The sequence below is a fragment of the Crotalus tigris genome, unplaced genomic scaffold (assembly GCF_016545835.1).
Source record: "Crotalus tigris isolate CLP2741 ecotype Arizona unplaced genomic scaffold, ASM1654583v1 scf7180000020608.1315917, whole genome shotgun sequence".
In the NCBI taxonomy this organism is placed as follows: Eukaryota; Metazoa; Chordata; class Lepidosauria; order Squamata; family Viperidae; genus Crotalus; species Crotalus tigris.
This window is the reverse complement of record NW_024098104.1, coordinates 1,224,900-1,240,028: the sequence shown is the minus strand read 5'-3', so window position 1 is coordinate 1,240,028 and position 15,129 is coordinate 1,224,900. Positions and strand designations below refer to the sequence as shown.

At 54.9% G+C, this 15,129-nt stretch overlaps 2 protein-coding genes across 7 annotated transcripts in view; both read left to right on the top strand.

Moving 5' to 3' along the window:
- The first annotated feature begins 224 nt into the window (after positions 1-224).
- CEP20 (centrosomal protein 20) lies at positions 225-1,993 on the top strand. 4 transcript variants are annotated; one of them, XM_039367911.1, is made up of 5 exons: positions 225-400; positions 561-758; positions 1,029-1,113; positions 1,491-1,630; positions 1,897-1,993. In XM_039367911.1, the coding sequence occupies exons 1-4, from the start codon at positions 373-375 to the stop codon at positions 1,615-1,617; spliced, it is 438 nt and encodes a 145-aa protein (XP_039223845.1). In that variant the 5' UTR covers positions 225-372; the 3' UTR covers positions 1,618-1,630; positions 1,897-1,993. The 4 variants fall into 4 exon arrangements, with proteins under 4 accessions (XP_039223845.1, XP_039223846.1, XP_039223844.1 ...); XM_039367912.1 differs by lacking the exon at positions 1,029-1,113; XM_039367910.1 differs by lacking the exon at positions 1,897-1,993 and having other exon boundaries at positions 1,491-1,692.
- A 2,527-nt stretch (positions 1,994-4,520) lies between these two features.
- MYH11 (myosin heavy chain 11) overlaps positions 4,521-15,129 on the top strand; it is a 29,435-nt gene continuing 18,826 nt past the window's right edge. For all 3 annotated transcript variants that reach the window (XM_039367964.1, XM_039367963.1, XM_039367965.1), the window contains exons 1-4: positions 4,521-4,673; positions 7,785-8,146; positions 10,123-10,279; positions 13,302-13,329. In XM_039367964.1, coding sequence (XP_039223898.1) covers positions 7,802-8,146; positions 10,123-10,279; positions 13,302-13,329 — 530 coding nt within the window. In that variant the 5' untranslated portion in view covers positions 4,521-4,673; positions 7,785-7,801. The remainder of the gene's footprint in view (positions 4,674-7,784; positions 8,147-10,122; positions 10,280-13,301; positions 13,330-15,129) is intronic.

The following is a 15,129-nucleotide window of genomic DNA, read 5'->3' as shown; positions in this document are numbered from 1 at the left end:
GAGGGCGAGGCGCTGCGCGGGCGCCCCGGTCTCCCCCTTCCTTGGAGGGACTGCCCGGGAGGGGCCCGTGGGAAGCCGCTTCGCCTGCCGAGGGAGCCCCCGGGACAGATCCACCGCATTTGTTGCAGCCCGCCCCTCCCGGTGACCGAGGAGTCCCCGGCCGCGGTCGCTATATGGGCAGCGCCGCTAGAGGGCGCCCTCCAGCGAGGCTGCGCGCTCTGACTCAGCATTCCCCCCCTCTGCCGCCGCCGCTGAGTCAGGCCGCGCTGCGATTGGCCGGGGGCGGGCCAATGGGGGCGAAGGGCGAGCTTCGGTAGCTCTGGGCGTCGCTGTCCCGGTCTCTCGCGGGCTTCCGGCCCCGCCCCTCTCAAGATGGCGACCGTCGCAGAGCTGAAAGCGGGTAACGGCGGCGCGGCGGTTTGTCGTCCCGCCGGCGGGGCGGGGCGGCCGAAGCCCTCCTCGCTGGGCCCGCGCCACGGGCGGGGTCGCCGGGAGGTGGGCGGGCGGCGGGCCACGCTGGGGCCGCCCTGCTGATCGGCGCCCGCTCTGTTTCCGCGCAGCCCTGAAGGAGGCGCTGGCGCGGCGCGGCGCGCTGGGGCAGGTTCGGGCCCGCGTTCGGGCCGAGGTCTTCGCCGCGCTGGACGATCCGGGAGAGCCGCGCCCCGCCGCCCCCCGCGAGACCCTCCTGCTGAACGAGCTCATCCGCGAGTACCTGCAGTTCCACCGGCACAACGCAAGCGCCTCCGTCTTCCTAGCCGGTGAGGCCGCACCCTCGGCAGGCCAGATGGGAGCCCGGGGGGACGGAGGTCCGGGAGGCCGTCCACCCGAGCCGCGCAGAAGGGGCGGCCCGGAAGGCCGAGCCGCCTTCGCTGAGAAGGGCTCCGGGAAGAGCCTGGCAGGCGGAACCCCCTCCCCTGTCCTTCTCCGGCTGGGGAACTCCCGGCGGCCTCCCTTCTCCTCTCCACCCCGCCAGGCCGGTCCCTGTCCGGCCGCCCAGGCAGCTGAGCCGCCCCCCTTGTATGCTGCAGAGTCCGGCCAGCCCGAAATCCCCCTGGACCGGGAGTTCCTCGCCAAGGAGCTGCACGTGGTGGAAGACCCCAGCAGCAGATCCGTGTAAGGCGACCGGCTCTCCCGAGATTTTTCTCCCTCGGCCCAACGTTGGCCGCCTCTCAGTCGAAATCCCAAAGCATTTGCAGGCAGGCAGTGGCCATTTTTGTGCTCTTGGATAAAAGTAACCCTTTTCCCATCTGTACGTTGGTATTTCTGAAGTTTGTTGATGCGAGTGCCCGGCGGGTGGTTGCATGTCATTCTTGTGCAATGAACTCAGCTTGATTGCTTAGTGACTCTTCCTTGTGCCTTTATTTCCCCTCCTGGGGTCCCTCTCTGCAGACCCCACTGAAGTAGGCACCTGCAAAGGAACCCCTTCACAGAGTCTCTGCTCCAGCTCACTCCCTTTTAAGTATTGGGTTTCTTTTCTTTCTCTTTAACAGGCCACTTTTGTATGGAATTCTCACTCAGCTGTTACAAGGCAATGAAGAGAAGCCCCTCACACACATGTTCCCCAGAGCCCCCTCATTGGCACCTTCAAAGTGGACTACCAGCAAGCCATCTAATTAAAGCAACCAAATGGGTACAGCACCCACAAACTGACAGACATGTGAAAATAATAATAATAATTAATAATAATAAAAACCATCTGTGCTGCCTGACTCCCAGTGACTTTGGGCAGCTCACAAGTTACAGAACAATCAGTCAACAATGGGTCCTCCTCACCAAGACCTGGGTGAAGAGCCAAGTCTTCAAGGCTCTTTTAAACAACGCTTGTCTTTCTTTGAGTCACATATTGCAGTCTGTGCTTGGATACTAATGTGTTAATGGCTTTATCTTAAATTTCAGAAACTGTTGCAGACTCAGAACATGGTGTGCGGATTTTGAAGATACATGGGGTTCACAAGGCATTCATAAATAAAGTAACCACATTTTTTTATGAATAGCAGCTGTTTACATTTATTGTGGTAATCTGCTTGGTCCAATAAAATGGTTGATTCAGAAGGGCAACAATCATTTATACATTCAGTATTTCTTTCAGACCACCCCTCAGAAGGTCTGTGTAATAGGTAAAAGTTGATTCGATGGCACTTAAGTAATCTGGGCATTGAACAGCACAATAAAATAATCAAATGCACACTAGACCTTCAGACAGGCTGTGCCAGTTCCTCTTTTTAGAGGAAGGCATAAATCAGCTTTGTAAGGGAGGGAAAACCCCATCAGTTGGCCTTGGCAATCAGCAATGTAAGATTTGTTTTAAGAAGCATGTGACACATCAAGGTCAAACTGATTTCCCAGGCATTCATCTGTTGCAACTCAACTAACAGATCTGGCACACTCACAATGCAAGGAAGACGAATAGAGATGCTTCAAATCTGAAACTATCCTGGGATAGTGAACAGAGCCTGGGCAGCTATCCACCCTCCAGCAGCTGGCTTTTCCTTTCTGGCCATGAGGTAGTGGTCACTGCCTGTCCAGAACTGCCTCCAGGACAAAGCAGGGTGGCTTGGCCTTGGGATCTGCTACTTCAGCTGGAGGAGAGTCTCTCCTTTGATAGCTTCAAGTGTCCAGCTTATTCCTGATGTAATCAGAGTCTGGTCGACTTCTGCGATGCATATTGTTTTTTTTAGTATGTTTCCCTTGATGACAAACCCCCACTGCAGTTCCTGGTAGTTTCTGTCCACCAAGCAGCTTACCTAGCTGCTTCAAGCTGCCCTTTTTTCCATGTTCCAGCTCAGTCCTCTCCTGCCCATAAATCATCCCCTGCTGGGGATTCTTGCTTGTCAGCCAGCCACACAAATGCCGGGAAAGGGTTTCCACTCCTTTTTAAGTGTTGCCATTGAGAGGTGCAGATATTTATAAAACAGCTTCACAACTCTTCCAACTGGGTCGGCTGCCCATCTTCCGAAAGGCATGTGATGTGAGCCCACAGATCCTCAAGAGTAGCACCCATGCGAGGTGGAGGCTGCTGCCGATCCTCTGGATCACTCAGTTTTCCCTGTAGGGTCCATCGCAGATTTTGGCTGATCAAGAGAACTTGCTCATCGCTACCAAGCTTGAATTGTTGGATACTGTAGGACCTGAACTCTGCCCAGCAGGGCCAGGGTGGGGCCAGCTGCCTGGCAACATCTGGCTTGGCTTGTTACTTGGCTTGTGCGGCACAAGTAAAGAGAAACCAGGTTCACAGATGGTGGGGCAGTCAGGCATCTGGACCCCTCTAGGATAATCCCTACAAGCTGTGCACCAGCTTTCTTTGTAAAGGGTGGGCAAGAGGCAAGATGCCCACTGGGCAAAGTCCGATGCCCTGTAAAAGCTGAGTGGCTGCTCCCCTGGCAGAGCCCAGGGCTTGGGGGGGGGGCACTGGAGTTGCACAGCTGGAGGCCATCAGGCCAGGCTTGGCAGGCAAGGGGCCCTGAGTGGGTCTTGGACCAGACTCTTGACCACAGAGCAGCAAGTGGGCCGGCCGGCCTCCCCCTTCCTGCCTCCCCCTCCTTTCCTGCTTGGGAAGTGGCCCTGTGAGCGCCTCCCGGCTTGGCCTTTCCTGCCTGCCTTGGGCTCCATATTTAGGCTGCTGCTGTTGTGCTGCACATCTGCAGAGGCATGTTTGCATCTGGAATGTGGACAGGAATTGCTGGAGGATCCTGGTGCTCCCTATTTGGGATGTCTGAGAAGCCTGGGCCAGGCGGCATGTGGGGCTGGAGCTGCACAGGGAGGGAGGGAAGGGCCTGAGATGTTAGGGGGCTCAGGGAAGGTCAACCTCCCCCAGGGGGACCTCTTGCCTCCTTCGCTGCTGGGCCGAGGGGAGCCACTCCGCCCCTTCTCCCCTGGGCTTTTTAAGAGCTGCTTTTGCCATTTAAGGACGGAGAGGCATTGGGGAGATTTGCAGAGGTTCTCAGGAAGGGAGCACCAGGCAGGGTTTCTGCAGAAACAGCCGGGCAGGAGCTGGGAAAAAGCGAGCCCTTCCATTCCCCAGAGACGGGGCAGCCCAAAACAGCCCAAGGTCCCCAAATGTTACATAAACAGGCCAGGGACACCACACAGCGCCTTCCTCCTTGGGAACGGTCACCCCCCAGGGAGAGGGGCTTCTGGGCTGAGCTCTGCATCAAAGCCGGGGCCAGATAAGAGCTGCTGAGGGCTGGGGAGAAATGGGGGAGCTGCCTCTTATCTGCCGCCCCCCCCCCTCGCATGTCCCCTTTGCTGGCCCTGGCAGCGCATGAGAAACAGGGTGGGTTAAGCAGTAGCTCATATCTCTGGAGCAGATGAAAGAAAGCTCCATTTTGGGAAATAGTGTTGCAATGGGAAGGCAGATAATTTCTGAGCCATCCCATAATGCCATGACAAGAGTTATTAGGGGAGAAAAGGAGAGGGAGAGAATGCCTCTTAGCTGGGGGTGAACTCTGGCTGCAAACCCATCGCTTGAGCCCCCTCCCTCTCATCACCCCCCTTGCACAAGTCTTCATATCTGAGCCCCGGAGATTCTGTTGGGGGGGAGGAATCTGTGGCCCCTCCCCTGAGCCCATCCTCTCTATATAGAAGGGCCAGCCCGCATCAGGCTCGGTCTGCCCAGCTGCTAGCAAGCACCCATCCGGACGCGCCTGCATCTTCGGCTTTCCTCCTGGACTTCTGTGAGTACTCTGGCTGGCCGAGGACCCTCCTGCACCACCCCCTGCCAAGAGCTGCCCCCCCTTCCGGCTAATTGCACCTCTTGGGGAAGGCAGTGAAACAGGCGCTCCCTCCTGGGGCACAGGCAAGCTGGTGGCAGCTTCTAAGCACTGCCTGGGCAACCTCAAGCCAGGACTGAGGCTTGGAACAGCCTTGCTGGGATTGCTGTCTGAGCACCCAGGAGGCAGAGGTGGGGAGAGGGACGAGTGCAGGAGCCGTGCATCGCAGCATTTGAGGTGGAGGGGGCCCCAAGGATCAGCTAGTCCAACTTTCTGCAGGAGTCCCTATTCCACTGTCCTGGGAAGTGGGTCTTCTTAATGATTCCAGAGATGGATACCCCCCATAGGTGAACCACTCTGCTGCAGTTCAGATCTCACTGCCAGAGCATAGAAATGCAAAGCAGAGCTAAAAACTCTGCGCAGAACCTCTAAGAAGCCGATACTGCTTTCAGCACCAAAATAAATTTGCACTGAAGACAATCCCAAATAGGACCAATCCATTGATGAAATGACCCAAGATCTTTTCTTTCAAACATTTTTTTTATTATTGGTATATACTATAACAGACTCACATTTAAGGCATCTTTTCAAATTGCCTCCATGAATTCCTGAATGTGATTACTTGCTGGCAATTAAAATACTTTTTCTGGCCTCCCTGTGGTCAGTCGTTGTTCCCCCCAATAGCCTCAGGGTCCATCCTGGGGCAGATGAGCTGGGCCAGCTGCTCAACCTCTCAGGGCTGAGAAGTTTGGGGCCGCTTGTGGCAACATCCTGATTTTAAAAAGAAGCGAGGGGAGCTGGTTTGGTGCAGCCTCAGTAGCTTAGTTACCTAGCTTGGTCTTATATATTTTCCTGAAAAAGACAAGGATGCCTTAAGACGAGGCTCAACTGCTGTGAGTAAAGGGAGAAATCAGCAGAGGGCACATGAGCACCTTCTTTCAGTCCCCAGGCCCGAGGTTCAGTGCCTGCTGTAAACCACTCAAAATAAGGGTCTTCTTACCAGCAAACCTGGATGTCAGTTGAGCTCAGCACTGAGAACCAGCAGTAGCCCTGCCGGCTTTTGAACCAAAATCTGTCCTCTGCATGTTCCATATTTAGACTTTCCCTAAATCATTTGTTTTGACAGCCCATCCTTGACTGTATCCCTGTCTCCTTTTCTTGTGAAACAAAGAGAGCTTCCATGCAGGTGGAAGAAAGTCTCTCTCAAGGAGCCCGGTGAAGGCTGCCCCCCAAGGCAGGCTTTGTAGGAGGGTCTCAATTGCAGGCTGCTAAATTCCCACCCTAGAAGCCGCAGGCAGCCTTCAGCCCAGAGGTGGCTGGTGCGGACAGCTCCTGCCGGCCTCTCTCCTCTGCAGGGATTGTGCTGGATCTGGCCTTCCTAGCAAGAGCCATTGGATGTAAATGGCAACTTCTTTTAATTATTGTCTTTGGAAAGGATTCTGTTATGCCCTAAAAGGTATTTGTTTTGAACTTGTTATCATTAGGGTATTTTTTTCCGTCTCCTTTTTTTTTTTTTTTTTTGGCTGGATCTGCTCATAATGAGAAGAACGTGGCCATATATGGTAGCCTGCCTGCATTTGTGCAAGCAGAGAGCTTTGCAGAAGGCCGGCCTCTCTGCCTTCGGAGGCTTGGATCCTTTTGAAGCTCTACATGAGGCCAAGGGACCTCTTCTGCCCTCTCCCCAAAATGCCCCTTTATTCTGTAAATGAGAGGAGGCTAAGGATTTTTTTTTCCTGGGAAGTTTTCGAACATCCGCACTCTGGCTTAAAAGGGGAAGGATTGGGAAATGGAGCAGAAAGCCCCAAACTTCTCTGCCTTCATCGTGTTGATGAATTCCTGTCTCCTGAGCTTAGCAGCCCATCGGCAATGCAGTCGACAATATTTATATTGTCTGCAAATGTTTAGATCCTGCCTTCCACTCTGCAGTGCAGGCCTCCAAGGCAGCTAAGAAATGTGATTCCAAACCCAGCAATAAAGAAAAATATAACTCAAACTGATGCAGTCAAAACAACCTCAGTGAGGAAAATGCTTCATCAGCTCAGCAAGAGGAAGCAACGTCCGGAGACAAGGCCTGAGGCATGCCAAAGCTGGGCCAACCTGGAGAAGGCCACGTTTGCAGTTCTGCTGGCCATTGGTGGCTGAGCAGGGCCTTCTCCATGGACTCAGCTGACTTGTGATTATGTCCTAAAATATCTTGACCAAAGGCCAGCCAGTCTTGTCAAACAAGTGACAAAAGTTTGTAGCCCTAATCCATTGGTAACACAGAGAAAAAGAGGCCCTCTGTGCACTCTGTGAAAATTTCCCAGGCTGTTTTCCTGGAGAAAAGTTTGAGTTGCCACCAGCAAACAGGCCCAGGGAGCTGTTCACGGGCTTGTCAGTGGGACTTCCTTCCGAGACAGCAGATCTTTGACTCCAGATGCTGGGAGTTGGCAGAAGGAGATCTGTTTCTCCCTGTTTAGCCAGGAATTAATTAATTAAAGTTTCTCTTGAAAAGATGAGATATTGATCATTATCTGATGCATATCCTGGACTTCATTGCTAAAAGGTGTCCTGAAGTTATTTTTCACTGCAGAAAGTGTGAACCTTAATATAGCTTGATGTAAGAGTTAAAACAACATCCCAAAGGTAGTGATGCTTCTCTAAGTGATGGGTCTGCTTGGAAGGCCCCCTCCCCTAGCTGCCGGGAGGCTTGTCTCGTCCAATCAGCAGCAATTCTTGCAACCGTCCTGTTTATCAAAGCAGTATCCTGATCTCTCTGCTAGATGTCCCCCCCCCTTTTATCCCAGGGTTTGCTCAAAACCTGGCCCTGGGTGATGGCTGGCTGAGTCCTGCATCCCTAAGGAGGGAGCGGCTTTAGACCAGGGCTGTGTGTGGCCTTCTTTGGTGCCAGCATTGTGTTGATGGCTTAATGTGATGTACAAACTGCAAGCTGTACCTTATTCTGCCAGCCGTGGTTCAAAAGGGTGGCCAGTGAGCGTACAGCCTTCATTCCAATCCAGAGGGAGATATTGTGCCAACTCAGGGCTTCATGGGCAACAGAGTGGCACTCAGGTAACTGGTGTTCTCTCCCCCCAGGTGCCCTTTGAGCCAAAATGGCACAGAAGAGCCAACTAAGCGACGATGAGAAATTTCTCTTTGTGGACAAGAACCTCCTCAGCAGCACGGTGGCCCAGGCTGACTGGTCAGCCAAGAAGCTGGTCTGGGTCCCTTCGGAGAAGCACGGCTTCGAAGCCGCAAGCATCAAGGACGAGAAGGGGGACGAGGTGCTGGTGGAGCTGGCCGAGAATGGGAAGAAAGTGACCTTCAGCAAGGACGACATCCAGAAGATGAACCCGCCCAAGTTCTCCAAGGTGGAGGACATGGCCGAGCTCACCTGCCTCAATGAAGCCTCCGTGCTGCACAACCTCCGGGAGAGATACTACTCAGGCCTCATTTACGTGAGTCTCCCGGCCCAAGAAGGCGGGGATTTGGCCCTGGGCTGCTAGCTGCCGGTTGCCAGCCCAGCTGGAGAAGGAGAGGGGGGCTTTGGCTTGAGAGAAGTTTATTTTGGTTGCTATAATGCGCAAGTAGGGGGAAAGGAAGAGGAAGATGGGTGGTTAAAGAGGGATGAAGACTAGAAAGCCAAACAGAAAGTCCCAAGCAAAACAACACAAGCATGCACACACAGACACACACACGCGAGATTTACCATGCTGCTCTTTCCTTCTGACTGCTTGTCAGGATAAGCTTGGAAGATCCAGTTCTACAAAGTTTTGCAGGAAGCCGCTTGGCAGGATCAGCCTCCCTTCTCTTTTTCTAGGGGTTTCCTGGGAACTCGCTGCTCTCTTTTTTCTGTCCTTTTTCAGGGCTTTTTTTTAGAGGGAAAGAGAAGCAGCTTCTTTTGCACCCACACACACACACACACACCCCGCCAGATGCGATGGCCACTCTGGAGGTCATCCATTTCCCAAACTAGATTTGCACCAAGGGGGGAGATAAGACAAGGCTGAGCCTTCTCTTGTTTAACAATTCACCTGCACTGATTTCCACCCCCAGATGAAGCTTCACCTGGGTGCCTCCCCCTTTCGAGGGGGATGGAGGTATTGTGGCTGAAGGCAGGGGAGGGGAGAGGGCGGAAGGGCTGTGTGAGATTGTGCAGGGAGGGAAAGGTTTATGCCCTTGTAAATCTGTGAGCCACAAACACATATCCACAAGTGGGACATCGTAAAAGGTCCTTCCCCACATTTATGGGCCTTTGGCAGGCCTTGCGAGGAAGGCTGTTTCTTCCCACTCATCATGACGATGGGTGAGGCTCCCGGAGTTCCCTGGCAGAGTTTCGAAAGGCAGCCGTGCGCGAGAGGCTGAATCCAGGGCTGGCCATTGGCAGAGGCAGACCAGGGGAGCCAAGATGGCAAAGAGGAGAAAGGGGCCCCCCAACCGTGGCAAGCCCTCAAGGGCTTCTCCTTCACCCGTGGCCCCAAATAGGGAGGCTCTCTTTCCCATCTCTCTCAGGGTGCCTCTGGCTGGCCGGACTCCCTGGGAAGCTTCCCATGACCTCCCCCAGGTGCCCAACAGGCACCCCAAGATCCAGCCAGCATTTCCCTACTGGAAAGCCCAGGCTCAGCCCCCGCAAGAGGCCCATTGCCGGAGCAGCCGGGATCCTGACTTCCCTGGGTCGGCTGAGCACCAAACTGGGCACCGCTTGGTGTGAAACCTTTTGGACATTTCCTATTATGGCCAAGAAGAGGAGGTATCAGGCCTCAGACTTCGCCTCCAAGCCTGGCTGGATTGGAAGGACAGCCCGGATGCATCTTTGCAGTTATGGACTCGGGAGCTTTAATAACAGATGGGGGTGTTTTTTTGTGGGGGGGAGGAACAGGCAGCAGAAAACACCCTTATGGATGCTGCTTCCGTTGCCTTGGCCCCAGATCTTGAGCAGAGGCATCGGGGGAGAGGACGACTGGCACCACCCTTGAAAATGGGGTGTTAGTGTGCAAAGTGCCAGACGGATCCGGAAGCACCCCAGTTTCTCAGCCCTTCTCTTTCTGAACGTTCCCATCTAGAGGCAACTTTGAATCTGAGGCATTCCCTCCTTCTCCTATGAGGCCAGTGAATAGGAGGAGTCCAAGGTGGGGGGGGGCTGCAGAGAAGGTGCCCAAGACTTGAGCAGGATGGGGAAGGGTTTCTAGCTATGGCTATCAAGGCTGTGATGGAGCCTCCATGTTCAGAAGCAGTCCATCCCTAGATGCCAGACCCTGGGAAGGAGGGTTCCCTTTGACATGTCTGTTTCTGTCCTCTGTCCCCCCTCCCCATCAAGTGCCAGGGTTCCCTGCAAAGAGCTGTCCCCCTCCCAAAGTTTCAGGCACCAGAGATACGGTGGTCCCAGACGAGGAGGCCAAGGCTGACCGGTCGGGGGGGGGGGATTTCCTTGCAGACGTACTCAGGGCTCTTCTGCGTGGTCGTCAACCCCTACAAGCAACTGCCCATCTACTCGGAGAAGATCGTGGACATGTACAAGGGGAAGAAGCGCCACGAGATGCCGCCCCACATCTACGCCATTGCCGATACCGCCTACCGGAGCATGTTGCAGGGTAAGGCTGCATGCCCCTCTAATGGGCACCGGCTGACTGTTTCTGCCCCCTGGAGGCTCTGGCTGGCTGGTGGCCCTTCTTGGGTCCTCCGTCATGGAGCAGGGGTGCCAGAGCATTCCTCACGGGCCTTTGGCATTGGTGTTTGCCATCCTCCACCAGCTTGTGACTCAAAAAGGAAAAGCTCTCCTTCCACCCAACCGTGTCAGGGCATGTGGCCAGAAAGAAACCCAGAGCATAGTTTGGCAAATAGGGGCATGGAGAAGGAAGGGCAGGCAGGAAGAAAGAGGCTGCCACTCCGACACCAAGTTGGCAGCCAGGAGTCTGCCACGCCATCCTTCACCAGGGAGATGGAATTTCTTCTCCTGGAACCTTTGCCCAAATCAAAGATTCTGCTACTGGCTCAAGTGGCATGCTTGTGTCAATGTTTGGACTTAGGCAGCTGGTTGCCTGGCCTTGGACCCCTAAATCACCTCCCCCCTTTGCAAAAGGGCTTCTGGTTGGCTGGACAGGAGTTAGACTCATGTGCGGCTTTGTGGCAGAGGCTGCTATGTGACGCAGAGAGGATGCGGACATCCCACAATGGCTTGTGGTTTCTGTTCTCCCAGTTGGTGAACCATTCTGAGACCGGAGCTGGAGGGCCCCCGTCCCTGGGCAGAAGTGATAGCTGGCATCTGTGGTTTCCCTTTCCGGGTGCTCCTTCTGACAAACGCAGCTCCCTGTTGGGCATCATGGCTGGAGAGCATGTCCTCTTTCTGGCAGCCCAGATCATTCAGCACACCTTTGTTGGCTGATGTGAAGAGATGCGTAGAGTAATCTAATATTTAAATCCACTGTGATGAGGCTGGCAGGGTAGGGGGAGGAGAACAGCTTGGCTATGCAGGGAAAGCTTCTGTGGGAGAGGTTATGGGGCTCTTCTATCACCGAGTAATTCTAAAGTGTAAAAGAACCAAGGTGGTTTTGTTGAGACTTGCGATGTATGTGAGCTCAGGACATGTTTCTTTGTTCTGGAACAGCTCCCTTCAGATCTCTGGTGGGCTGTCGTGGGAGGTCCAAATGCTCTGAATTACTTTGTCTTGCTTTGAGTCTAATGTCAGAAGGGTCTCCATCAATGCTCTTGCCCAAAGTCTGACCTGTTTGTATGGGGAGCATCCAGAGGGCTGTTTCTGCCAGACCTCCCATTAGAGGAGGAGCCTGGGGAAAGGCCTCCGCTCTTGGGGGGGCATCTGCTGGGGCTCTGGGGCGGCTTCTGGTGTGGATGGGGAGCAAAGGAGACATCGGGAGGGTTCCTACCAGGCACCTCTGCCTTGTTGGGGCTTGTGAGAAACTGCTGCAGGTTAATCTTAGTCTGCTTACAGCACCGCCAGAGCCAAAGCGTCTTCCTTTAGAACTCCCTGCCTGAGCAAATGCCAAAAGGGCAGGGTAGCCAGCCTATAATTTAAGATAGTTTACAAGCCTATATTTGCTTTGCTCAAGCCGGTCCAGAAAGTGTCTTCCTGCTGATTTACTAGCAAATAATACTGTTCAGTTCCTGCCACATTTGTCAGTTCTCCACTTACGGGCTTCCAGTTGTTGCTATAAATCATTTGCATTGATTAAATGTTTATCTTTGGAAATAACACGGAGGGAGAGAAAGGAAGAAGAAGATGGTACGGAGAGCTGGTTGTTCCTGGCAGCCTCTGGCAGGCTAAGAGGGCCGTTGAGGAAGCTTTTCCCTGACAGCCATGGGGCGGCTCCAGGAGCCGAGGCCAAGGAAGGTGGTCAGTCGCCCATCACAGCTACGGGGGGGGGGGCTTCTCTGGCTGGCTTTTCTGCACAGCTCGTTCTGCAGCTCCCTCTCCTTGTCGTCCTCTCCAGACCCACCTGGGGAGGGAGGAAGGAGCCCCTGGGGCCGCTAGCCGGCACCGGAGCCAAGGAAGCGGCTGAGGCTCCTTCCCAGCCTCTTGCTCTCCCTTTCTCCTTTTATGGCCAAGCTGCTCTTTGCAGGAAACCCACAAGCCCAGCAGTGCCGACGCGGAACAAGCCCCTCTCTGGGATGGGAGCAGGGGAAGAAGTGCTGGTGGGGGTCTCAGTTCCACAGGCACAGGGCTCAGCCTCTCTTTGCAGGGGGCCCAGGAGGGAGGGAGTGCTAAAGTAGGACTCCCCAAATAATAAAACTAAAATGTCCTAAAATGCTTTGATTGACAGCCTGGAAATTAAAAATGGTGCCCTCAGCCTTTTCTGTGGCTTGCCATTGGGATGGATTTGGGGAAGGTTGGTGCAGCAAAAAATGTGAATTCTTCTACGGGTTGCATGTAAAAAACTGGAATTGCCAAACTGCCCCCTTCCCCTGCGCCAGCTGTGTGGTTCTTTCATGGTGGCAGATCAGTTGGAAGTCCAATTTCACCTCTGGCTTTTTGGCTGTACCGTCTCCCATGGATGCTCCACTTAGGTGCATTGGTGCTCCAGGGAGGCGGCTAGGATGTAGACACACCAGTGCCTCCCTGTCCAAGGGGTTGCTCTGCTCTGCTACCTTCCTCGGCCTTTGCCAGCTGCCTCCAATGCCGCCTTTACCCTGGCTTGGGAGGGGGCTCTGGCTTTCCCCCTGTGGATTTTGGAGACCCTGAAGCTCTGCCTGAAATGCACCCCAGTGGCCCATAGAGGACAGCTTGGGACTCTTTGTCGGGATCTCATCCACAAATAGAACTGTTTGAGTCTCCAATCCCATTTCCTCAATTCTTTCCCTGTGGATATAAAAGCAGGAGACTGCCCCCCCCCCCGCAGTCTGGAAAATGGGATAAAAATAAATACAGCGGTGATGGGTCATGGGGAGGAGGGGTGCCGGGCCTGGTCTGTCTGTGCCAGATGGGAAGAGTCTCCCTGTGCCTGGCACGCGGAGTGTCCCAGTTCGTACCCAGCGCTCCCAATTTCGAAAAGGAGCAGGCGCCTGGTGGTGGACGGTGCCCTCCCTGGGCGAGACCAGGCTGGCTCTCTCCCCGCAAGGGCTCTGGGGGCCGGATCTCACAGTTGTCTCTTCTGTCCACAGACCGGGAGGACCAGTCCATCCTCTGCACGTAAGTAGAGCCAGAAGAGTCGGCACGCTCTCTGGTCGACCTCCAGTGCCCCTGCAGCTCCATTTCTCGTGGCCTTTTAAGGATTTCTAAGCACATCCTGGGCATCCTGCTGATGAGTTGGAGGGTGCCCAGCTGGCAGGGGGGATGGAGGGTGTGCAGGGTGGGGGAAGTTCTAAGTTGGGTAAAGACTGGTTTGGATCCCATCATAGCAGCCCCCCCCCGCTGTGGAGAACAACTGGGCACCCCCCAGGTGGTGTCCTCATGGCAATGCCACCAGGCCAAGGCAACCTTCCCTCGCCCAGCCCAGCCCAGCCAGTCCTGCTCTCCCATCCCGATCCCTTCTGCCCAGAGTGAAACACCTTGGGAGATGCAGGGAACATCTGCACTGAGCTTTGGTAACAGCTGGCCTTGGAAGAGACCGTTTGGGCAGTTCTGATACAGCAGCTCCTGCCCAGGTGCGAAGAAAGCTCCAAGGAGACTGTGATGGCAGGGGGTGATGGGGGTTGTAGTCCAGCACATCCAGGAGAGGCATGCTTGGAAAGATGGTGGCTTGTTCCTGCCTTTGGGGAAAAGAAATGCAGGAGGAGGAGGATGGACAGAAAGGAAAAAGTTCAAAGGATTTGGGTGGGGGTATAAAAGCCCAAAGGCCAGCTCTTCTTTTCCCAACAGTGCCCGGGGGTGGGTTGGAATTTTGGGGAAAGCTTTCTCCATCAGTGGCCTCCCACTGACGTGTTTGTTCTGGAGCTCTTCCCGGAACACTTAATTTTTATCTATACAAATCACGGTCCTCTTTGGGCTTCTGAGCAGGGAAGCATAGCCGGGGATCGGCCTCCTGCAGCCAAAGGGGTCCTTCGCAGACACTGGTCCAGTCCACCCAGAGCCCAGGAAAAGCATCTGCCCTCTGGCCTTGGCACGGAAGGGAAGCTCACTCCATCCTTTGAAGGGGTCAAGAAAGACCGGCTGGCACAGACAGAGAGCCCATCAACCCAGCCTCAGGACCCGAGTGCCGAGGGGCAAAGAGAAGGACTCCCTCTGGACAGCACAAGCTGATCTGCAACACTTGCAGACAAAGCAAAGCTCCTCAAAATCTCCACTGCCGCCTGGGCATCTTCGGGCAGGGGGGGGATCGGAGGGGGTCATCTGGAAGAACAAGGAGTCCCACAGGAAGCAGCGCCAGGCCTTTTAAGGCTCCCCTCCACCCAGGCCTGTCCTGTCTCACCCCATCCATCATGGGGGAGAAAAGGCGCCTCCAAATTAGGAAGAAGAATCGGCAAGGCGGCTGGGCGTGGGTGGGAGGCTTCAGCTGCTTAGCCAACCCTCTCCTGGCGGTCCCTCCCCCCTCCCCCCAGGAGCTCCTCTGGCCCTCAGGCCAAGCCAGCCCCTTCCTTGACCTTCCTCAATTGGAGACTTGATGTTTCCGTCATAACTTGCCAGCAAAAAGATCGCAAAGCATCCTTTTAAGACCGATGTAGCCCAGTTCCAGAATGGCCCCAGAGTGATGCCAGGGAAGGCAGAGAGGGAGAGGTGGCAGCTCAGAGTGCCAGGCATACGTGGGCAGCCAGAAGAGGGACGAGCTGCCCGGCTCCAGTCCTTCTGCCATCATTCTGGTCCGCATGGAGCATAATGAGGGGCTGGGAAGGGGCGTGCAGGGGCTCCTTCCCTCCTTGGGAGAGATTTCTGCTGGGCAGGGGCTGTCAACCCAGTGAACTAAAAGTGCCCACCAGCCCCTCCAGGGAGGGGGGCTGAGCAAAGCTCCCCTAGCAGGCAAGGAGGCAACATGGGTCGGGGGCACCGGAGCAG